Here is a 25045-nt window from a genome sequence, read left to right on the forward strand (position 1 = left end):
AGACGTCACCCCGTTGTTGCCCTGACAGGTTTTAGAAAAATCAATCAATGATTTTTGATTTGCAGACTAATTTTCCCAGAGTCAGCGTCACAGCATCTCACGTGCCCACGAGTTTATAGCGTCAGTGGTCTGCATTTATTTGAGCTGCGCCATAACCACAATGATTGTTGGTGAAACCCGACCGGTCTTATTCTGTGGTTCATACAAAACGGGAAAGTACGGATTTATTTAGAGAAATTAAAACACTGGGGGGAAAAAGTATTTTTACCACACTCACGATCAACTAATCAAGTGGACGCTTGTTGCCATGCAGCACCTAAAATATGTGTAAATTTCTACTTACTAAGGAGCAAGTTGAAATTTTGATACTTCAGCTGCATGAAGAAGCTTGCAGATGAATCAAATCATCATTAAAATAAACTCCATTGCTGAAACATGTTGCCTGAATGATCTGTAAAGATTAAAGCTAGCATGCTAACTCTTCATTAGCAGCTCCACGGGTGTCATGTCACAGGCAGATTATGTTTATTTTATTTAACAGATGTGATACACAGCAACGAACACGAACGCTGAAGTTAATTATGTAAATATGCCCAAAAAAGCTGTTTCAGTTTAGAACCAGACGGCAACCTCGTGCTAATGTGGACAGTGTGCATTCTGCTGTGGTTTGCTAGCTGTTGCTAGGCAGAATTGGCCTCAGAAGTGGTGCTGCAGTAAAAACCTTGTTGCAGTTGCTTCGGTTGCTGTCAGCTTGCTGTGTTCTCTATCATATCGAGACTCTCTCTTCCCGAGTAGAGAGATAGTCTTTTATTCAGAGAACCAAGGTTACGGCGTAACCATAGAGTCGCTCCACAATTTGGATGGAAAACTCCAGCTGTGATGCAAAAAGTTGCACCTGTTGAAGTGTTTTCGTTTCAGCAGTTAGACACAGCTTTTCATTTAACAGCGAACTGTTTCTGTTTGCATCGCACTTTTTCCAGGTTTACTGCGCTCGGAGGTTAGCTCATGATTTTTAATGTAACACCTTTATCTCTTTCACCAAGCATGAGCCTCAGTGATCCTGTCACCAGGGGAAAATGTGTTGTTCCCTCAAAGGTATCAGCAATCGATTTCACAGCAGCTGCCTGCAACCACTTACAATTTTACAGTAAAAGTCACAAAAGTAAAATTTTGAGCACTGTGATAACCCTCAGAAGTCATTATTAATAAACCGAACACTTTGCTGTTAGAAAACATACATCGTATCCTTTTTAAAACATTTTCTCCCAAGTGTTGGAAACCAGCAGACAAAGTAATCACATTGACTCATAAGGGTTAGTGTTACAGTGCTCAGAGACCTCATAACATCCAGTGAGCTTTACTGTTATAGTCAGGGTTAGGGTAAGGCTGAGGTCACGACCCATCACCACGTGGACCTGACAGTGTCAGATTTTACCCACTGAAATGAAAAAGCTTTAACAGAAAAAGCTGCAAAGCATCTTTAGTAGAGCTAAAATATATTTATAAAAGTAAGAATTACTGTTGACCTGCTGTGCTGATGCGTCCTCGGCGTAAACTCAGGTTTTCACGCAGGGAAACAAAGTGAGCGCCGTAAAGCAACGATTAAACGTGCCTTTGAGCAAACATCTCGAAGCTTTAAATGCTGTTAGATGCAGAATTCAAAGCACACAGAAAGGAAGGTGCAGCGAGGAGCACACGAAAGAGGAACAAGATTTTTCTTCACATCCTGCAGTCGACTTGACGTGGACATGAATAACAACAGGTCCAAATGCAAACATAGGCCCGGAGTAAACGTCATATGTCCCGTGTTACTACCTGAAGTGTCAACAGAGCACACCTGAGAACAGCTGGGAGCCGTAACTGGAGTTACGAGCGGCGAGTTTAAAGGAACCTGAAAAGCTGCTTCCACTTCACGTCCTCAGAGTCAGCAAAAGGACTCCCGAAATCCAACGGCGTGACACTGTGACCAAAATAAAACAGTTTTCTGAAGTGAAACTGGACAATGAAGAGACAAATGCATGACTGCGTCTGATGACAGCAGGATTTTACCTTTTTTTGAAAAACTGGGAATATTGATGATGCAACACTTGCAGTCAGCTTTCACATGTCGCAGAAAGTTTTTATTTCACTCTAATAGTTACTAAATGATAATGAAACAGTTTTAAATGCAGGAAGTTGACAGTTTTAGTGATGACTTTAAAGCCACAGCAGATTTTCCTTCATTCAGTAACATTGTTTTAGTTTATTGGGGTATTTTTGTCTGTTTTTATTATGTTAGTGTTTTATAATCAGCTCTTTATAGAGCTTGTCTGGTCTTGATGGATGCCTGTTTCCAGAATGGTTTGAATTCGCTCCTTCACCTCAGCAAGGTGAGGGAGTCTTTTGGCCGTGTTGACATGAGAGCGTCACACAGGTGCTGCAGACGTGTCCTCTGCACATCCTGTTGTACTGACCTTTGACCTACGATTCTCTGTGAACCCCACAGACTCAGAGCCGACAACCACATCACGTTCAAAGTCACTTCCTTCCACACTCTGATGCGCGGGGTGAACTTCAGCAGGCCGAGTCTACGTGTCTGAACGCTCAGAGTTGCTGTCCTGTGACTGGCTGATGGTTTTGTGGTTCTTTATTTGCTTCCTGCCTCTTTCTCTTACAGCATCCAGTAATTGAGTAAATTTAAAAACCCGTGCAGAGCACCGAGTTACACTAGAGCAGGGATCAGGTTGTGACACCCGTGACCTCCTGTGGATTAGGGTTTTTGGGTGGAGTAGCCTCTGAGATCACATAACAAACAAACAAACAAACAAACAAACAAACCAGCTCCCAGGTAAACCTGCAAGCTTCACTGCTCTCCACACCTGTCAATTCTGAAACCACGCCCCATATTTTTCAGGTGACACCTCATTAGTGACGTAAAAATTTCTGATTCCTTTACACTTTTATTTTGAAACAAGTTAAACTGCCTGCATCATCGCGCTGACAGGTTCCTGAGACTGTGCGGTGACCCTGCGGAGAGGTCGATATGAAGAATAACAGCAATGATCAGATTCCGGCTGCGCCCGAAGGCAACGTGAAACAAGTCTGACTAGTTCTTTTTTTTTTTTTTTTTTTTCTTAAATGACATCAGAAACAGCAGTATGCGACATTACGTGATGGCAGAGCTTCAGTTCATCATTTGTCATTTTTTTTTTTTTTTTTTTTTTTTAATAAATAGGACAGGGGGAATGAATGAGAGAAAGAGGGGGAGAGAAAGAAAGAAAACCAAAGGGGAGAAGAGACGGTGAGAAGGGGGGGGAAGAGAGAGAGAAAAAAAAAAAGAACTCCTGGGTCACCTGTATGGAGAAAAAAAACCAAACAAACAAAAAAAACAAACAGAGGAGACAGCAAACAACAAAGAGCAACATAATAATAGAGAAAACAAAGCACCATCACAATAAACTAGCTAGTCATAGATATCAATATTTACTAAATAATAAACGATATTGTGCAGCACGCAAGATAGACAGCGCACAGTGTGCTTTGAGGCAGCAGCCAAGAAAGCTTTAGTCCGCGTCTGTGAATACCCATGTGTGCATACCTGTGTGGATCAGCATGCTTGCATTCCAAAGGTTTCTCCATGTAATGATCTGCTAGGGAGTGTGGGGGGGCCACAGCCCCGTCCTCCAGGGTGTGAAGCGGGTATGGAGGAGATCAAAACTCCAGACATCCAGAGGCCCCCAGAATACAAGAGACCATGGAAGACCAACAGAGGGGCAGCCGCGCCACTGTCCCAGTAAGAGCTGAGGAGAGTCCCAGATGAGGGCTCGCCCAGCAGCCGCGGAGCAGAAGTCAGGGGGAGTTGCAGTGACGCGCCCGTGAGCTCCGCCGGCCCCCAGCTGTGCCTGAGTGACCGAGCCCCAGGCCGAGAGGCCGGGGGCACCCCACCTCCAAAGGGGCCCGAGCGAGCCCCAGGCTCCAGGCCCCGACAAGCGGCCGCCAAGGAGTGAGCCGGTGTGTACCCGGACGCCCACCCCCAGACACAAAGAACCACCAACACACCGACACCTGAGGGAGTCCGCCACCGGCAGGGGAAGTGGTGGTGGGTGGAGATAGGCCTCCAAACCTTGGAGGGCCTGAGGTGTCCCCAGAGAGGTGGCGTCTGATACCCAACCTGACATATAGACACAGACATACAGGCACACACAGACACAAACATCCATTCCCACCCTCATGCTCTCATATGCACTTACTCCACACTCAACCAACGTGGAGACAGACATAAAGAGACGCTGTACACACAATCACACTCCCCAAGCGTACTCTACAAACCGGGTCTAGGTACCCTTGCCCCTGGAGGGGGGAATTGCACCCAGACCCAGGTGGTGTTACCCTTTTCCCTGCGGTGGGGAGAGGCAGACCACCCCAAGTCTGACTAGTTCTAACTGAGCCAAAGATTCCGAGCAGCGCAAACCCGTCAGAGAGACCGGGCTAGTGACAAAAAAACAAAACAGCGGCTCGGGGTCCTTTACCAGGACGCAGGGGGTCTCAGGGTGAGACAGGATGGGCGGTGAAGTCACCAATCAGCCGCTCGCACTGATGCAGACACTCGTGCAAACTCCTCATCCTCTCTGCGTAAAAAGCCACGGACTGAAGCGAACTCAGACTCACCTTTGCGTCCGGCTCCGCGCGCTCAGCCTCACAGCTCTGAGCTTCCTTAATGAATGAGAGGCAGGGAGAGCGCGTGAGGTGCTCATTTTGGGAATCGTTTACACCCACTTCGTGTCGCAACACGGCAACCTCCCGCTGTTCACGAGCGGATCTACAGCTGATCGCGCGTAAAAATGCCGGGGTCGTGCCAGAGAGTTTCCGATGTTTCTGCGTGTTTTACGTGGAACATCTTTAACTGTATTACTTGTATTAACACACGGTGGTGATGTAGAAATATGACGGAGGCACATATAAAGTTCTGAAGTTCTCTATGATTCTGCGTAATTGTACCCACGCTTCAATCACTGACAGCGTGTTTGTGGAGCTGTGATGTTCCTGCTGCTCTCTCCGTCTGAGCTCTCATCAAAAACACATAAAACAGTTTGTGACCGGAGCTGTTTCTGGACCAAAAGGACTCCACATCACTCACGTTTGACCTGCTCGTGACGGATTACAGGTCAAAAAGTCATTTTTAACAGTTTAACCAACCTCCAGGGTGGAGGCTGGTTAAAAGGGTGGGGGTGAAGCCGGTATGAAACCACCCACCCACACACACACACACACACACACACACACACACACACACACACACAGAAATGATTAATTATTGGTGATTTAAAATGAATCCGAGTCACGTGGATCAGTTATCACGCGGAGTGAGGCTCGGATTTATTTGTCAAAATTAACCTTGAACCGGTCGGTGAGTGGGTGGTAATTGGAGGGGGTGGGTGGGTGTCTGAGTGTGGAACGTTTCAGCATAAGACACTCCGAGAGGAGCCGCAGGTGTGGGAACCTCCTCAGAGATATGACACGTTTTTCTCTTTTCTCTCTTTCATGTTTGATGTTCTTAATGTCCTGTTTCTATAACGTTTTATTTATTACATTTTTCTCATATCTCTGCTGAGTTACTGCATACACAGTGCTGTGCAACAGTTTTATTTCTTAATATTTCCAGGAAGAAACAGGAAGAAAGCACCAGCAGAACCAGGCTCAGGGAGGGGGGCATCTGTCACTGGGGGCAAATAGGTCATGAAATCCAACATGCAGTCACCTTTCAGTGGGAGCGCCGGACGAATTCCTCCCGTTCATTTCTCCAGCTTTTCCTGCACAGCTGAACGTCACTGTGAACATCAGTGTTTCTCTGGACGTAGGCAGACGGCAGCATGTGAGTCAAAACGAATTTCAGGAAACTAAAAGCAGTGTTAAGTGTCTGAAGCTGTCTGCGACCCCCCCTCCTTTTGCTTGCCATTTCCTACATGCACAGACTGCAGGCTGGTGACAATTTGGGAATCTCCAGCTCCAGAGGGAGGAGGCCCTTATAAAAGGAACTCACCTGTGGCTAGAGGTGGCTCTCTGCTCCTCGCTGCTAAGGATCATGTGGCACATGTGCTGAGCTGCCCTGGATCTTTTCATTTGTTGTGTAAGGTTTGTGGGGGGGGACCCTGCACATTTCATGCATGTAATGTTTGAGTTTATTTTGTGAGTTGAGGAGTAGCACTTTCTTTTCTTTTGTTTTCCTCTTAGAGTAAACCTCAGCTTAGTTCTGGTTTTTGTCTTTTTGGTGTTTTTCTTTGGCACAACCTTTCTCCCCCACATTGTTGTATGGCTTGGAGACATTGGTTTCTTTGAGGAACAGCCCAAAAAAGCTCTTATCTGCTACAACACTTGTACCGACCTATTGGAGTTGGTGCGTAACAACCAGACTTTGGTTTTACTCTCTGTGGGTTTTATTGTCCAGCAGCCCGAGGAGGCAGATGTTCCCGTCTGACGAGGGTCGAGTGTTCCTCGAGAACGTGAAGAAGTTTGTTCGGTTTTAGTTTAAAATTGACACCTGGAAGCAGCAAATACGATAAAACGGCCGGACTGCTGTCTCTAGGTAAAACAATAACAGCGCTTCATTCCCTCTGGCATACTTCAACTCCATCCAACCACACCTCCGCCTCCCACCACCTCCTCCACTGAGGCGTTCTAGAGCCAGCTGCCACTAGGACACGCCCACAACACCTGAGGTGCCCAGACGCCTGAGCCTGAATGTCCGAGCTTTCCCTGTGATCCCAGCAGGACGGGAGATGGTTATCCTCGAGATGCAGCTACCGACCCACGTGGAGTCAGGCCTGGTGGGCTTCAGGAGCTCGAGCCGAGCTGCCAGAATACAGAAGCGTTAACAGTTTTCCAGCTTTTCTGGAAAAAAGAAATGTTTGACAAGAAAACGAGCAAGAAAAACCTCCTGTGAACCAGCTGACTTATTTCAGTACACAAACGTCACATTTCACCTTGATCCTGTGAATATTTTCAGAGTAAAAGCTCTTAAAGTACACACACCGATATTCCTGCATATATAAAGTTATATACATCTCATCATACATCGGTCAGGTCACAGCTGGAGCTGTCAGGTGACTGTGTGGTGGTGTATGAAGAACGTGACTCACTGATTACTCATCGTTGAGCAGCTCGGTGGTTTCTTCGTCTCGTTTCAGAGAACCTGTCCACTAAATAAACCCAGGAAGTTGCAGAAACCCCGGCTCCACCTGTGCTGCTCGTTATTCTAAGAAGCTCATTTCTTCATCCAAACTTAAGTTGCGCCTTTATTCTTTCTAAACTTTCGCCTGGTGGTGCAACTCGCTCAGCGTTGAGACAGCGAATGTTTCAACACAGCGGCCACAGAATGTTGCGAGGAAACTGAAACCTAAGGCTGGAGCAAATGAACCCGACGACAGGCCGTCTGGGGCCTCCTGAAGGTGCAGAGATCGTGTGAAGGACGAACGATGAAGGACACGAAGTGTTCGGAGTTCAGCGCAGTTCATTTAAGTCTGTTTTCATCAAAGAAATGGGAAGAGGTTCGATTCAAGTGTTTTGTGGCCAAAGAGGTGAAAATGAGGCAGAAAGATCTTACAGGACGGTGATGTTTTCAGATAACTCATCAGTGCTGCGTTCACTTACATCGGGAATAATCAGTAAACTGACTTTCACTGCAAAGTAAGAAACTCTCAGTGTTCAGACACAGGACGAGTCAGTGCAGAACAGGAAACACTCGTTTATGAGATTTTATAGAAAACATTCACAACAATATTGATTTTGATCATTTTTGTCTTGTGAAGACAAACAAAGCACTTCTAGTTTTTCTTTCTTTAGCTCAGTTTGGAGGCTGAGTAAGAATAATGCACATTACACTGCAGTTCCTCCGGCGCCACTCGAGGCTCCGGCGGTGACGGATTTTACAGACAGCCTGTTCCTCAAAGCTAGGGGGCGTGGCCTCTGTGACTGACAGGCTGCTAGCAGGACTCCCTGGGCCTCTGCAGCGTGTTTGTGCTGTTGAGCCTTTTTTAAATTATTTGAGAACTAATATTTCATGCTAGGCGTTTATTCAGTGTGCTACTCAGCAGGTACCATGCAAGGGCTAGCTTGCCAACAGCGGGTGAACAGGTTAGCAGCCAAAATGGTGACGCTGAGGCCTCAAAACCCAGAAAGTGACATCACAAGCCTTCGTCCATCTTTGATCGAGGAAACAATGCACAGAGCGGGACTCGACTCAAGCACCGACACTGTTAAGTTCATCTGTGGAGCAAACCTCTCTAACCGTGGTGTCCTCTGGTTTACAGGAAGTCTTCGATGTTACTGTTACGTTACAGGAAAGTGAGGTCTGGATGCCGTGGCGTGTCACTCTCCTGGAGCGATGACAGATGCAGTTTGGTGCTGTAGTGTCATTTCTGAGCCACGACGGAGGAAAAGGCTGGTCCAAAAGACACCTTCACCCAACCAGCTGCAGGCCCGTCTGTCTGATGCTGCTGAGGTGCACCAACTGTGATGGCACAACACCCTTGCTTGAGGGCACACCGGACTTTCTGCGGTGTTTTTCTTGGGTAATCTAGGAAACTCTGAGCTGACACAATCACTCAGTCACGACTTCAGCACAGCCACATTCAGCACTTCTTCCTTCAGTGACCTCAGAGGTCACCACGCCGGACCACCTGCCTCCATAACCAGCCTATCCTGCTCTGGATGACACCCAGAGAGCTCTGAGGTCTCCCTCTTCTCCTCCTTTGTCCAGACCACGTCAGCCTCGCCTCTCTAACCTGAGGCGTCCCTCTGACAGACTCATTTCTAATCCCACCCATCCCAGTCACTTGGCAACACAAAGGTGTGTCAGAGCACGGCGAGCAGAATGTTCACCGAAGGCCAGCGCACACAAGCACACCGAGTGAAACGATCAGCTGAAAACTCGACTGTACTGTGAGAGTTTATGGGGACTGACTCACTGCCGCCTCATGTGGCCACTAGAGGAACTGCAGGTACTTTGGTTTGGCCTCACCTGTAAATGCAGTGAGCAGCGCCTCAGCGCATCTAACCCGCTGTTTCCACACGAGTATCCATGACGACGGGACAGAAAATCAAAGGCAGAAAATCCAACATTTAATTTCATTTCATGTTTGAGCGAAGCTACAGTAACATAAAGGAAATGTTCATGAGGAGGTAGACTGAGACATCTTCAGCGTCAGCCCGACGCACTTTCAGCACTCAAAAGTTCGATCTGCAGAAATGTCCTTCAGCCCGCTGTGGGCTCCAGTTAAGGCTCCGCCCTCATCGGCGTCTTTGGTACGGCTTCTTGGCTCGCTGCTGTTTCTTGAAGTCGATAAGGCAGTCGGCGGCTTCTGAGATGGGTGTGAAGGACCTGATGGGAGAGTTACTGACCCTGAATGCTGACACTTCCTCCTCGTCATCATCATCATCCCGCAGATCGATGACATCACTGAAAGAATGAAGACAGAGAAGATTTCAGGCGTCTAAAACTTGAGCAAACAGGGTGTAGCAGGAAGATTTCAGGTGTCTTTACAGCTGGACTTCAAACTCAGAGCTGTTTTAAAGGCGCCTTACCCGGGCAGGACTTTGGATCCAGACGGGCCAGCATCTGCAGAAACACAGCGAGGCAGGAAAACGTGACTTTATGAACCCTGATTCAGCGGTGACATCACATCAGCAGGACAACAGCTTTCCCCGTTTCTAGAAACATCCCGACCCCGTGTCCCTGACTTTTAGAAACGGGAACGTTGATAACAGAAGAACAAAACCTGGAGCTTCATCTATAATCAGTCACATCAGAGTCTCAATAATCATCATAACAAAAGACTTTATACCAGAACTATCAAAGTCTCCACTCAGTAACTTCATCTCAGGGTTCAAATGTGTGAGAAAGTTCTTCACGGTGAACCTTCGGGAGGCCAGACTGTTTGATTTAGGACGCCTGTGAAACACGAGGGCTGTAACTGAGTCCTGCTGCTGAAACGTGACGAGCAGCTCATCACTGCTCAGTGAAGCGCGGCTCAGTTTGGTGAATAAGTTAAATAAAGAGATTATAATTTGACTCCATCCCAGTCTGAAGCCTGAGCGCTGAGCGTTTAGCTTTGGACACGTTTATCGTGGACATCTGAGACTCATTCCTCGTGTTTTCCTCCCTTTAAGCTCGTTAGACTACACTGCAACAAGGCCAAGGCCGGCGCGGGCCTCGCCTCGGAAAAACAAATTCCAGTGAGAACGGAAACAAAAGACAAAGTCTGACAGCGAGACGCTCCGCTCTGCACGAAGGTCACGGCGAGTTGTCGCTGAAGATGTTTAACTGTGACTCAGACTTTTGGGTTTTCATTTAGCTCCTGTGATCTGCAGAGAGCAGTCGGGACTCTGGCATTTTTCTCCCATCAGGTCCACAGGCGGAGGCTTTTATTTTTGAGCATGCTCCTTCACATGTCACTTGTGTGACCTTTGACCTGCTGACAGTGCTGTCATAAAGAAAAACGAGGAAGCAAAAACAGATATGAGCGTCAGACGCCCTCTGGTGGTCAGCGTGAGGAACTGCAGCCGTCTCAAACAGACCTCTCTGCTGGAAGCTTTGAGCTCACAGGAACGTCTCATCAGTGTTTACTCTATTTTACTTTTTCTTTGTTTTTTATCATCATTGTTTTATTCTGTGTAAGTTAAAGAAAATCACCTAAATAAACTCATAATAATAACAATAATACATACAGCTAATGATCCGACAGTCTTTTCTTTGTCAGCTCGTTTCCACTGAATCAAACGCTCACGCGGAGCCTCGGGCTCTCTGACATCACATCAGCAGCATCACACGATAAATCGATAAATGAGAAGATTTCTTCATCACTGCTCAGAATAAAAAAAACCTTTACGTATTGAACAGTAAATTCAGCAACGTTCCTGCAGGCTGCTTTATTGGGGGCGTGGCTGTAAAAACATGGCTGCCTCAGACCGTCCAATGACTGTGCTACAAACATGGTGATTTCAAATTTGTTATTCAGCAACTATTAGCAGGTATCTGTGATACAACCATGCAGTCAATTATACATGCTAACAAAGCTAGCTAGCATTAGCCGATAGCTTAGCACTCCGCGCTCTCATCTGAACCTGGCAAATTCTGCCTTCAGGAAAACCCCCTAAAAAACAATGACATCAAATGACAAACCACCGTAATGGGGCTACATCCATCTTTTATATACAGCCTTTGCTTTTTTTTATCATTCAGATTTTTGTGTTTCAGAGGAAGAAAAACAAAGAGCAACAACGATGACGTACCCGAGTCTCTGCTCTCCGTCTGATCCAGAGCCAGCAGCAGATTTCCCCTCTGCAAGATCAGAAAACAACAACTTTTAAACATCTTTAAGTTTCTTTACTGAACTTTTACTCTTTTAACACCAACAGTCGGCACTTTGAATGAAACTCTTCAGCTTTTCAAGCAGCTTCTCTTCTTCGTCACCTGAGCTATGATGTCCCTGTCTGTTGTCTCCTGCTCCGTCTGCTCTGCTTTTAACCAAAAAACAATAAAAACTAAGTTTAGGAATAACAAAACAAAAGCCTGCTGTAATTTAGGATCAACAGCTGTCTGATTTCAAAATAAAAGCTTGCTGCTGTTACACATTTTCCTTGATGTTTCTCCTGGAAAAATGCTACGAACATCCTGCTTCCTGTCAGACTGTCACCTGTGGATCTACACCGCCAAAGCCATCTGGCAAAGGGGGGTGTCAAACATAAGGCCCGGGGTCCAGAGCAGGGCTGCCAGAGGGTCCAATTGGTCCTGTATTTTCATGTTTTACATCAGGGGTGCCCAATCCCGGTCCTCGAGAGCTACCGTCCTGCAGCTTTTAGATGCATCCTTGTTCCCACACACCCGAATCAAATGAATGGCTTGTTATCAGGCCTTTGCCAAACATGATGGCATGCTGAAGAGGTAATCAAACCATTTGATTCAGCTGTGTTGGAGTAGGGATGCATCTAAAAGCTGCAGGACGGTAGCTCTCGAGGACCGGGATTGGGCACCCCTGTTTTACATGTTTTAGTGCTGATAAAGACCTCACCGCTCACACTACAACACAGTAGTAGGGCTGGGCCATATTATACCGTTCACGGTAACATCGGTACAATGTTAGGCAACGATAAGAAAATGAAATATCACGATAGAATATGGGTAAAACGCGCATGCGCACATGGCCGAAAAAGCACGGTGGTAACGGAGAATGAGAAGGGAGAAGGTGGATTGTTGAGTGAAACGGATGATCCAGAATTGGTTTGTAAAGATGGTCCCACTTCAGTGGTGGTGTTTGTCTGTCACATACCCACCAAAGAACTTTTTTTTTTTTTTGTAGAACATGCAAGCGGCCGTTGTTATTGACTATGTGCACGTTAGCATATGCTACGTCCGGTGCGGAAACTCCTGTGGGGAGCTTTGTTTCCGGTGTCCTATTCGCGCCTGGTTTACGGTCCAAAACAAGTTAAGCAAATGAATGAATCAAGCGGCGATTTACATTTCTATAGATGTCTCGGGCATTTACCCAATATATCTGTAAATGATGTTCATCGACTTGTCGATATTTTTCCCCCGCGCCTCAGAGCAAAAGAGAAAAAGGATTCAAATGTTATATTTCTCAGCTGTCCCTCGTTTATCGCGGGTGTTATGTTCTACAAATAACCAGCGAGAGGTGAAATCAAGGAGCCAATTTTATTTTTGACGGTGCAAAACGTTTGGTGGACATCGTGGACATACAGCGCTGCACTTCAGAGTCACACTGCTAGCATCGATGCAGCGATTCTGTACTGTACAGGAGAGACGGAGGAGATCGTCAGCAGTGATCAGGACGCAGGACACAATGTGATGTAAAAAAAAAAAAAGCGCAAACTTGCACTAAAAAAATCTGCGAAACAGCGAGGTGAAAGGTGAACCGCGTTATAGTGAGGGACGACTATAATTTTGAAGGTAAATCACAACATACCCTTCCTACATACTAATGTATAGAAACCGTTACCAGCAATCATTCATTTTTTGTGTGGCTTTTTTCACGGTTTGTTAACATGCTGTGTAGGTGTGTACTTGACGAGCTGATCTCGACATAACGGGGAAACATCTGGTTTGACTATTGTTCACCTGTAGTTTGAATGCTGAACATTTGCCTGTTTAAATCATGAGACCAGTCTCTATACAGAGATGTGCTTCTGCATGTGGACGATGTGTCTTCTGCTGCAGTGATGCAGTTCTGCTTGTGTTGAGTGATGTAAACAACTGATCGATCTAAACGCTTTAAACATCAAAACTGATCATTAGATTTTTATGACACAACAGCGGTGAGTGTTCCCACCTTCTGCTCTTTGTAACTTAACGCCATCTTTCCGTTTTCCAGTTTTGGACATGATTTTGGAGGATATCTTCGCAGTAGCGATTGACCGCAAAGTAAAGCTACCAGAAATGTACAACCCCACATCCGGTCTCAAACCAGGAAGTTAGCGTTTTCTCGTGCACAGGGTCTATTGCCGTATTTGTCGGACTAAGGTGCTCGTAAATCTGGGAGTAATCTGGGTCCTAAACTCCGTCCCCTTCAGGTCCCAAAGTCAAACGATCACTGCAGCATCACTGAGAGTTAAAAACTGTCTAAATTCTTTCATCTTTAATAAAACGATCAGCATTGCTGCTTTACCAGGTGTAACTATGAAGTTTAACATCCAGGCATCCATGAAAACAGAGTTTATTACATTTAACGAGTTAGAAGTTAGCAGGAAGTTAACAGAAGTTAGCTCGCTAGTTTCGCTAGTTACCTAAGCATGATATTGCATGTTCTGACTGAGAGATTTCTGAAAAAATTCAAACGTACAGCTCTGCTATCACTTCCAACATAAATGAAGACAGGAAACTAAACAGCAGTGACGTTTGTAGGGTTACTGAAGTTGGGCTAGCTGGTATATAATGATGTGCTACGTGATCGCTAGCGACACAGCTATGTTAGCATAAACACAGTGAAGCTAGAGGATGAACGCTAAGCTTTTTCCACTCAATAAAAGTTAACGTGAGGGTTCCTGATGGTTAGAGACAAATACAGTCGCATGGCAGGATGCTGTAAACGGACCAAACGTCAGTCAGGAGAACAACTGAGATAATCCATCCACAATACGAGGTTAGTCATTAATATACTGCAACAACATGGGAATAGAGCTGCTGTGATAGAATACAGCATTAATGAATCAATGGTACAGAAGTGGAGGAAGCAAGAAGAATGAGTTTAATAAAGTTTGATTTATCTGACTGCTTTGTTGTCTTATAATCCCGTGCACCTTATGGTCTGAAAAATACATATTTGGCTTTTTATTTGGCACACTGCAGTTTAATGTTGCAAAGCACCTCTTTTTAACTTCAGTGGATATTATGGTTATGCTCAGGATATGTCAGCCCATTTCCACTGGAAATGCCTTTTGGTTAAACTTTCAGCAAGGAATTTGCATTTGCACTGTTAAATTTTTATATAGCTTTAATGTACATAAAAAACAGCTGCTTGTTTAAGTGAAAATAAATGGGTGTTTTTTGCGCTAGTAAAGTTGTGGGGATGTATTTTGTCTCGCATCAATTATATCGTCATTTATAACGCAAATTTTCAAATGTACATCGTGATAAATATTTTTGGCCATATCGCCCTGCTCTGCACAGTAGCATGTTTGGTTTTCCATGACTTACTATAGAAATTTAAAAACAAGTGGGTCCAGAGTAAAAACACGAAACCAAACCAAGATGACGAGCTAAAGTTTCACTGAAACGAGCGGCTCAAATGTGCCTGCTCTTTCTTTGTAAACAGATTTGAGTTTACACAGTGAAAAAAAGGCTGATCGCGGTTTGTTGCAGACTAAACTGGTGGACTGTCTAAGCTACCGTATTTTCACAACCATAAGGCGCACTTAAAAGTCTTAGATTTTCTTCAAAAAGTGCGGCGCGCCCTATAGCGCAGTGCGCCCTGTGTGTTGTAAGGAGGACGTAGTAGAGAACACCATGAGAACGCTAAAGGGTGAAGTGTGTGCGTTGACTTTATTGCACATACCTGTATAAAAGAACAGGTATGTGCGTTATGCAGGACATCGTTGTTTTAACAACCCTGAAAATGGCAAAGAGACACGCTTACGAAGCACAGTTTAAACTGAAGGCCATCAGCTACGCGGAGGAACATGGAAATCGAGCAGCGGCGAGAGAATTTAAGATTAATGAATCGATGGTTTGCAAGTGGAGGAAGCTGGAAAACAAGCTCCGGCAGGTCAAGAAGACGCAGCTGAGTTTCCGCGGACATAAGGCGATCATCGAGCAAAGAACGAGCGGGAGAAGCGTTTTGACGGTCACCATTCGGCTAAAAGCAGTTTCACTTTCACTTTTTATGAAACGGTGCCATTTTTCCATCCGGACCAGGACTACGGTAGCGCAGCAACTTCCAGCGGATTATAAGGAAAAGCTGGCCATCTTCCGCTCCTACTGCAGCAAACACATCGGCGACAAACACATCCAGCGATGGATGACCGATGGAGACCACAGTTTAACCAAGAGTGGAAACCAGCGCCGGGCGAGTTACGCCACAATTTGCCAATGGATTGTAGATGCTTGGGCTAACATGTCTGCTGGCACTGTTGTTCGAGCTTTCGCGAAAGCCGGCATCATTTCCGAGGAGCCGCACGGCACGGAAAGTGACTCTGACAGTGAAGAAAGTGAACCTGGCATGTTTGATGAAGATTTAGCGCAGCTGTTCAATTCAGACACAGAGGATGAGGACTTCGATGGGTTTGATTGATGATAAAAATGTGAGTACCAAACTTTGTTTTGCTCCTGCTTTATTTTTAAATACGCACACTTGTATGCTTGTGTGTTGTTGATGATGACGATTACTGGTAATAAAAATGTGAGTAAGGTACCGAACTCAGGTTTGCTCCCGCTTTATTTTTAAATACGCATACGGTACTTGTATGCGCCCTATGATCCAGTGCGCCTTATGTGTGTGTTAAATACAGTAAGGGCACACATAACTGAGACTGCGCCTTTTAACACAGTGCGTCTTATGGTCGTGAAAATACGGTACAAGCAGACAGGTGTGTGGTTTCAGAGCGTCGCCGGCTTACAGCTGCAGTCTTGGATCCGTGGCGCTGGATGCAGAGCTCGGTGTGTCGGCTGTAGTCCTTCAGAGGCACGGCTCTCTGACAGATGTAGCACTTCTCCTGGTTCCTGTTGGATTAATTTAGAAGAAAGCAGCGAGTCAGAAAACAAAGAGCTCTTGCGGCTAATGTAGACATCGCCGCAGACACACCTACCTGCCAACGTCAGCGCCCTCATTTGTGTCTTCGGCGTTCGCTCTGTGTGTTCTCTTCCTCTGAGTCTTCCGTGACACTAAAGAGGAGAACAAAGCTCCGACTGAAACCACAAATCAAACCACAAAATGCCACATCTGACTCTCACCGGTGACTCATGTTGTAATTCCCAGTTTGGCCTGAGGGTGGCAGCGTTTTGTCACTGTTAGGTTTAAAATTGGACACACTGATACAGAAAAGCATCCAACTAGCTTCAATGTGAAGGTTTGGAATAAAAAAATCTTGAGAGAACTGATTTTCTACCTGTGAATTACTCCGATAATCTAACGCCCACGCTCGCCACGCCCGAGTTTGACACAGCCTGAACTCCGATTTCATTCAAAACGTGAAGCACTGTGTTCTTTATATATTTGGCTGACGCAGAATGAATCATCATTTAAAACCATCACACAGGACGAGTGTGACTGCACAGTGCAGCTTCCAGCAGAGCCGCGATCGGCTCGGATATACGAGACGCAGCACAGAGGAAAGGTTTTGCTTCTGAATATGTCCGAAAGATTTCCACGATGACGACAAACCAAAACAAACGTCCCGATCATGGAAGCTCGGGTTTATGATCGCAGCTTGCTGAACAACAGTGGAACTTCACTATTATATAAAAGCTTCTTTATTCTATGATTTATTTCATTTCTATTACTCCTTCATTCCTTCTTTTTTCCTATTATGTAACTTATGTTACTGAGTTACTCTGTGGCTGCTGTAAGACAAAATAAACCATCCTCTGTCATCTACAGTGCATGTGTGACAGTTAAAGCATCTTTCCGATCTATGAACCTTCAGCAGTGTTTTATCATTTTGTTCTTTGACGTCTTTGTTGTTTTTCTTCTTCTGTGTTTTCTTTCATCGCAGATTTCTCTGAGCTGTTCTTGTTTCTCCTTTTTCGAGCCGCTCGCTGCGTTTGAACGATTAAAGTTCCTGATGAACTCTGCGGATTTTTAAAAAAAACAACTCACCTTGTATGTAGTCGACCTTGGGCCTCCTCTCCTCCACGACTGCTACCTCGCCGTCGCAGTACGCGGCGTGCATCTCGATCCTGCTCGCGGGGAAGGACGCTTGGCAGAGCGGGCAGTCGACGGCGGTCTCGGGGCTGCGGGGGACGACGGCCGGCTCCGGCGCTTGGTCCTTTATCTCCTCCACATCTGGATCCCCTCCGTCCTCCTGCACCGCCTCCCTGCTCGCAGGCTGACCGGCGCCGCCCTCGCTGCTCCTGACGGGGACGTCCGCCTCCATCTGTTCACCTGTTGGAGCTGAGGATAAATGACAGCTTCAGCTTCTTAAACACGCAGCATGGAGGGTGAAAATGAAGCTTTTCTGTCTGATTACCGTCGGCCTCCACCTCCTCCACCTGTGGCTCGCTCCTGGAGGGAGGATCAGCGTGAAGGATCATCTGAATCTCCGGAGTTTTAGCTGCAGGCTGCGGACAAACTTTTCACATTATTTCAGCACTTTAACACATTATTTACTGACTGCTGCCACACACAAACCCACCCAGCACCTCCACCTGCTGCTTGTACAGTTCAGGGTCTCGTGTCTCTGAGGAAGAGAACATGCAGAGGTGGTGCTGACCTGTGGACTTGAACCTAGAACATCCACAACGTGACGCATCAGTGCTAACCACTGCAGCACCGTGCTGCCCTGGAAACTCAGGACCAGTTCCTGTCAGAGTCGGCCAATCAGCTTTAACGCAGTTAGATCAGAACACATGAGCTCAGATATAAAGGATGAACACACACACACGGCGACGTTCATCAATGAAATCGTCACTGTGACGGTGCTGCAGGTATCTTCTCTAACACCATCCATTTACTAGCAGACAAGCTCCACACTCTTATTTTGAAAGTCTAGTTGCTGCTAATCAGTTGAAAGCAGTCCTTCCTGTCAGACTCAAACTCCACCGTGATGGAGAGGAGCCGCTGACGGCGGTCCCAGTCTGCTCTGCAGGTCCTGCACGCGACGAACCGGAGGCTGAGCAGAGCGAGGACCGCCAGCTGCTCCCGGGTGGAGGAGGAGTCAGTTGGGACCTGCAGTTAACCTCCTGACTTCCTGTCTGCGAGTTTCTCCCGCACACCTGAGCAGACTCACCTGATCTTCTGCGTCACACACCAGCGTCACGTCCTGACTGCTGTCGCCGCTCAGCTGCGTCTCTGAGGTCACATGAAGAATAACGTTATTGGAAAACACAGATAATAAAACACACAAACATATCACAGCATCGTTGTTCACTCCTCTCACTGCATTCAGGTCCTTTACACTCACATCAGCCTCGGCGTCTCAACTTCCTGATTAGAGACAATCTGATGAGTTTCTTCTAGTCTGAAGAAAAACGTTGAACTCAGGCTCAGGCGTGAGGACAGCGGAGACAAAATCCTTACCTGGACAAACCTCACAGTCCTCAGCGTCCATCGGTTCTTCGTCTCCATCCTTCTTCCCGTCCTCCTCTTTGTTTTCCGTCTTCGTTTGCTCCTCTTCCTCCTCCTTCTCCTCCGTTGTCGGAGTATCAGCAGCTTCATCCTGAGTTTTGCTCCTCAGCCTGAGACCTCGTCTGAAAGCCAGTTTGAACAAATCGAACGTTCCTCGTCAGATCAGACGGAAATCTCCTTTAACCTCCAAACACGAAGCAGACGCCGCTTCACGGCCGAGAGCAGAGTTTTACCTGCGAGCGGCGTGACGCTGAGGCGATCCAGCGGGCAACTCGTGCGACGGCGATTCCTAAAAACATCACACGTGTTCAAACATCTGGAACAGAAGCAAACAAACGTAATCTTCTGAGACATTTTTGTACCTCCGTTTGCGGCAGGACGGCCTCGCCCCACTCCGCCTTCCTCAGCAGACGCCGCTGAGCCCGTTTCAGAGTCTTCTCGTAAACCTCCATCTGAGCCACGATCACCTGAGCGGCGACAGGAAGGATGAGTGAACACACGCTTATGATACTCGGGTCAACATTCTCCGTCACACACGCATCACGTTACTGATTTCACAGTGACTCAGATTTGATTTTGACATTTTTAAGAATAAAAACAAACAAATTTATTTTACACAATAAAATAAATTTGAAACAATCCCTGGACTTCATTAAAGCTGCTTTGCATGATTTACAGCTGAAAATAATCCTTCTTTATCCTAAACAGGGGCTTCTGCAGCCTCTCGGCTCATCCTCTGTCTCCGCCTTTTATGACTTTGTTCTGATTGGCTGTCCCTCGTAAACAGCAGGTGGCGGGGCTTCTCTGACTGACAATAGCCATACCCCCCCTCTGTGACATCATAAAGTTCCACAAGTAGAAAAAAAACTGTGTAAACATTTCAGGGATTATTTGTAGACACGCTGACTTCACATTTGAAACGTCGGCCATGTTGACTTCTGTCACATCTAAGACCAAAACTACATTTAATTACTGAAAGAGTCACTAATTATTTTTGCAGAATTTCATGCATGAAGTAAAAGACAGCAGCGAAGCCTCGTCCTGATGTCAGAACCATGATGTGCTGTAAACGTGTAAACGAGTCCGTTATAAATTATCGTAATCTGTAGCGTGACCACCTGCGTGTACGTGTCTGGGTCGAGGCCTCGCGGGCAGAAGGGAACGCCCCAGTAGTAGTGAACCGTGGTGGAGTCGGCGGACTCTCCAGAGCCGACAGAGGAGAGCGTCCTGCTGCGATCAGGCCGCGGCTCCTCTGTGCCGGACTTGGAAGAAGTTTCAGGCGAAGTTTGTCTGTTGGAGCTGCTCTGAGGACGCAGGCTGCAAACAGACAGAGAGAAGACGGAAACTGGTTTGCATGATTCGTTCGGCAGCAGGACTTCACTGTCCTGTCTGTGTGTGCACAAACGTTACAGCTGGATCCAAGTAACGTGCACAAAACCCACAGACACGTGTTTACTGACTGTATTCAGGCCACGCCTTCTTTGTTTCTAAGGAAACACTTCCATCTATCTGTCCGTTCAAGCAAAGCTTCCCAGTCCCTCTCGGGGGACCTCAGGGTATTTCTAGGCCATGAAAGACTTATAACATCGCCCAGCTGGATCTGCCTGGATAACCTCGACAGGGAGGAGGCGCTGGGACGAGCATGAACCACCTCAGGTGACTGAGGGTGGGTGTAACGTAGGCTGTGAGACAGGTGAATGTTATTTCAGGGTTGAAAAAGAGAAACAGGTGAACATCCCGCTCCCCTCATCTTTTACTCACCAGAGTCTCGTGAGCCTGACAGCTGACATGTGAGGTTTCATACCTGCAGTTTGATCCAGTCGCCCCTGAAGAAGCAGCCACGTGGTTCAGGGAGGCCGCCGGGCTCTCCGCCTGATGAACTGACGTCTCCTCTGGGAAGACGGGGCTGGGAGAGCCGGTCGGCTGCAGGAAAAACAAAAAAGCAAAAAACGACATTTTTAAGATGATGTGACAGAGATGAAGACATCGCCCCGTCTTCATCTGCAGTCTGTGTGGACGAGCTGAGCTGTGTCCTTGTAGTAAAATGATCAGCTGTGTACCGTGACGTCCTCGTCCCCGTCAGACCAGACTAGCGTCATATCGCTGGTCAGCTGACTCTCGGCCGGGTTCGGGGCTTTGGCCCGCCCGCTCAGCTCGTCTGCATCGAGGAAATCCAGAATAAAAACACCGTCAATAAAAACAGACACAGTCCACACAGTCCGAAAGCAGAGCGAGCGACCTTCCTACCTGACTCGGACGCTTTCAGCCCGTCCAATCGACTCTGACCGTCCTGCAATAAAGAGCAACGAAAATAGAGAAAAGAGTCTGAAAAGTCACATAAACATCAAATAACTGAGTGCCCAGTGTGGACCAGTGAGGCACACGATCGAGCGTCTCATCGTGACGCTTTCAGAGAATCCACGTAAATGTATCGAGCGTTCGGCTTTCTGGGGGAAAGCGCGCTCTGACCCTGCATGCAGCACTGCGACCTCTGAGCTCACCTTCCTGTTGGCTGGAGGACTCTCGCACCTCTGCTGCTGCAGTCCGAAAACGGGGCTCTCGGAGTGGGCGTGGCTCGGCTCGGCCTGTCCTCTATTGGGACTTTCTGGGAATGCTAACCGTTCTGATGGAGGAATGCCGGGGCTTCGTGGGAACACGGGGGACGTGGGTTTCACGGAGGGGGTTAAACTGTCCTGAGAAGAAAACGTGAATCCTGAGTTTTCACCGTCTTGGCTGCGCATGGCGTCTCGGGGTCTGCGGGCGCTCGGCGACCTCTCGTGCTGAGCGTTCCTGCCAAACACGGGGCTTTTAGCGCACTCGGGGCTCGGCTCAATCTCGTCGCTGTTGTCGGGATCTGTGCCAGACAGGGCGGGGCTTTTGGGACATGAGGCGACGTCACTTTTAGGGAACGTCGGGCTCTCGGGACGACGGGACTTTTGGGTGGCGTTCGAACCATTCTGAGAGCACAGCACGAACCCGGAGCTCCTGCAGGTGTCCAGCAGGTCCTGGCTCAGCCGGCCGATGCGGACCTCCGCCCGGCAGCCCGTCAGTGGAAAGACGGGAGACTGATGCAGCTGTGAGTCCTGGATCTGCGTGGAGTCGGAGCTCTGGGAGGAAACAAAGAGATGAACCTTTAAACGACTTTTCTGACGCACGTTTTCCTGCAGATCGCAGACGATGACGAACCTGCGGCGAGTCGGGGAGAGCCGGCAGAGACTCGGAGCTGCAGGGAGACGCCTGAGAGTAGACCTGAGTCTGCGACAAGTCTGGCATCTCCGGCAGAGGACTCCCCGCTTTCCTCTTCCTCTTTAAATTCCCGTTGTCACCGTCTCCAGATCCTGCTGGAACAAAGAAACAGTGCCTTTCATATTTATTTCCTGGTGTGAAGTCTGACCTCAGATGGACGCCGGTGTTACCTTGAAGGCAGCCGTCCTCTAAGGCTCCTCGATCGATGGCGAGCGTTGTCTTCCCGTTCGAGTACGCTAGTTTGCGGCGGGAGCAGAGCCTGAGGGAAACGTCGGCGGGCTGAGATGGACTCTTGGGGGTCCGGCACGCCTGCGTCTGGCCGACCATCTGTGAGAGGAAAAGCAGGAACATCTTTCTCTGCATTCATTTGTCTGTTTGCTCTGATTTGTTTATTTACTAAGATTAGCATTGTAATCTGTGCTGTTCTGTAGCTTTTAGCTAACTTTAAAGAACATGAATGAAACTCTCAGAAGCGCATAAAAGTAAACCATGCTAATGTCAGGATTCACGCAGATCTGTAACATCGTCTTAGAGAAGAAGAGCGGGCGCTCTGCAGAGAGGCCCTGATTGGTGCAAACTGCCATCAGCTGCTGATCGACAGGTAAACAGGACAGAAATAAAACCCAGATGCGTGCACGCCTGCTCCAGCTCTGTACTCACGCTCTCCTTGATGGCCCTCATCATGGCCTCCTCCTCCTCTTGCTGCCGTCTGAGTGCCGTGGCGCTCGCTTCCTGTTCGCTCAGGCGCAGAGCCAAGTCCATCATCTCCTCCTCGGACATCTCTGCAAACACACACACAGAGCTTCATCACCAAAGTCCTACTTACACCCTCAAAATGAAACAGGTTCAGCAGTTCTTGAACCTCCCGAAATGCCCTGATTCCACCTCCATGCTTCTGCACCTTTAGGTTTGGATTTGCTCTCCCTCTGCCGTTTCTCCCTCGCCATTGACGTGGCGAGCAGCGACGCCGAGAGCTCGTCCTGCAGAGACAAAAAAGGACAAACAGTTCTGATGTTGTTTTTCATGCGGCTGCCAGATTATCAGTCAGATTTTACTGATCCTGGTTCCACGAGAGCGACCTCACGTTCATTCAGGACGCTCGCGTTTCTTCACCTGCTCGTCTGCAGCTTCGTCCTCCTGCGAGTCCTCCTCCTTCTGGTTCTCAGAGGCCACGTCGATGAGCTTTTGCTTCCTCAGCGCCATCTTGCTCTATTCCTGAGTAACTGCAGCCAGCAGACACACAAAACTCTAAATAATAAACCAACCAGCCGTAAAATCATTGAGTTAAAGTTATTAGTAATCATCTTTAGATCCACTGCTTCCATAAACACGTAATAAAACATGTGGCTGCCGAGCTCCAAACAGGGTTTTATTAACACGTCGTTTCTGATCTCAAATATCACCACAGTCCGTAACATTAGGATCCACCCAACCATTGTCTTCTGCTCCAATCATCATTGGATTGGTGAAGTCGATAATTGGTCGGATCACTTCATCCTCCAGCACAGTCCGAACTCTCTGAGGAATCTTCAGAAATGATTCTCCAAGCGTCCTGAGGGACATTCAAAGCTCTTCTTTGGATGTTTCTGTTTTTTGTCCTGTTCTCCATCAGAATGATCTCACTCTGCTTCAGGGATGTTGAGGTCCGGGCTCTGTCGAGGCCAATCTGTGACTGATGGTGTTCCTCAGGCTTCTCCTGCACTGGCAGTGTGTTTGGCATCAGCCTCATGCTGAAAAACGAAGCTGCTGCCAGTCAGATGTTTCCAGACGGTACTGATGGCGTGTGGAAATCTGACCGCACTTTCATAGAGTTGATAATTCAGTTTCGATGAGATCAACACACTGATTGAAGGACAGCAGAGACCACGACACAGCCTCCACCATGTTTTACAGACGGCTGTAGACACTCGCTGTTGTAGCTCCCTCCTGACCACCTCCACACATTCGGACCATGATTTTGATTGGTTGCTCTACCAGACCTGTGTCCATTAATGTTAAATCCAGTTCAGGTGTGATGAGGCATACCTGTTTCCCTTCTTTAAGAATGGCTTCCTGAGAGCCATCCTTCCCCTGAGACCACTCCTGATGAGGCTTCAGTGATCTCTCAGGTCTTCTCTCTGAAGGACATGACTGTCACCTGCTGTTAACACCTCTCACTTCTTCTGTCCTCCACTCGTCTAGCTTCCTCCTCTTTGTTAAAAACACACAGCACACCATGCTGAGATATACCTAGTTTCAGCTAATAGATCTTTGGGAATCACCTTCCTGGTTCAAACATACTTTCCATACCCCAAACTTTGTTTTTTCTTTCCACATTTTTTGATTTTAAATGTAAAGAAAAGTCCCCAATGGAGTAAAATCCCAAATAATTATGAGTGGTGGCTCAAGACTTTTGCACAGCAGCTGAGAAAACAAGCATGAATGTGTGATACGAGTCTGAAGTTTGCTTTGATGGTCACGATTAAATAATTTAAGTTTGTGATTGTTCAGCGGGATTATTTAAAGGGTCAGTTCACCCCCAAAACACGAAGCTTTAATCCTTCGAACCGCTTGTTTCCGTCTTTAATAACAAACAGCAGAATGAATGACAGCCCTCAGGCCACGCCTACTACCTGCTTCACCTGATGATGGTGGGTCTCCTCCTCCTCTTCTCCTCCCTCCTCTCATCTGTCCTGCGGTGGGGCCTGAACAAACTGCCCTCTGCGTTAACACAAAGACAAACAGAGGCGCGTGAGCGGCCTGAAACATCGCACACTGGACGTAACGTTAGCTCACACGGCGCGAGGGCAGCGGTTGATATGGAAACAAGCTGACCACACGAGTCAGCGAAAAGAGGCCGTTAAAAGTTGGCGCTTTTCGGTTTTCCCGCAACTAAAGCGTGACGCTAGAGAGCGGGTCAGCCTGCCGCTCCTGCCCGGCACTCCGAGCGGCTGAGGCGGCGGTGGAAGGCCAGCGCTCCGCTCACAAACACTCACCCAGCACTTTTCCTTACTTTCGCGGCGCCATGTTTGTTTCTGTCCACCTCGTCATGT

At 47.5% G+C, this 25045-nt stretch overlaps 1 protein-coding gene across 2 annotated transcripts; it reads right to left on the minus strand.

The window, feature by feature from the left end:
- Window positions 1-9100: 9100 nt before the first annotated feature.
- uimc1 (ubiquitin interaction motif containing 1) lies at window positions 9101-25030 on the minus strand. 2 transcript variants are annotated; one of them, XM_085364129.1, is made up of 23 exons: window positions 24989-25030; window positions 24626-24713; window positions 23127-23236; window positions 22915-22993; window positions 22674-22795; window positions 22184-22340; window positions 21954-22105; window positions 21269-21874; window positions 21015-21057; window positions 20828-20925; window positions 20572-20690; window positions 19886-20084; window positions 19130-19234; window positions 19001-19056; window positions 18720-18889; window positions 18430-18491; window positions 17671-17761; window positions 17301-17594; window positions 16291-16366; window positions 16102-16204; window positions 11266-11314; window positions 9559-9592; window positions 9101-9433 (listed from the first exon to the last, which is right to left on the minus strand). In XM_085364129.1, exons 3-23 carry the CDS (start codon window positions 23214-23216, stop codon window positions 9265-9267), a joined length of 2874 nt encoding a protein of 957 aa, XP_085220255.1. In that variant the 5' UTR covers window positions 23217-23236; window positions 24626-24713; window positions 24989-25030; the 3' UTR covers window positions 9101-9264. The 2 variants fall into 2 exon arrangements, with proteins under 2 accessions (XP_085220255.1, XP_085220254.1); XM_085364128.1 differs by lacking the exons at window positions 24626-24713; window positions 24989-25030 and having other exon boundaries at window positions 21954-22108.
- Between the last annotated feature and the right edge of the window lie 15 nt (window positions 25031-25045).

Source organism: Diplotaxodon limnothrissa, linkage group LG10, assembly GCF_057381915.1.
Source record: "Diplotaxodon limnothrissa isolate DT_005_m linkage group LG10, D_limnothrissa_male_GT1.1, whole genome shotgun sequence".
Classification (NCBI taxonomy): Eukaryota; Metazoa; Chordata; class Actinopteri; order Cichliformes; family Cichlidae; genus Diplotaxodon; species Diplotaxodon limnothrissa.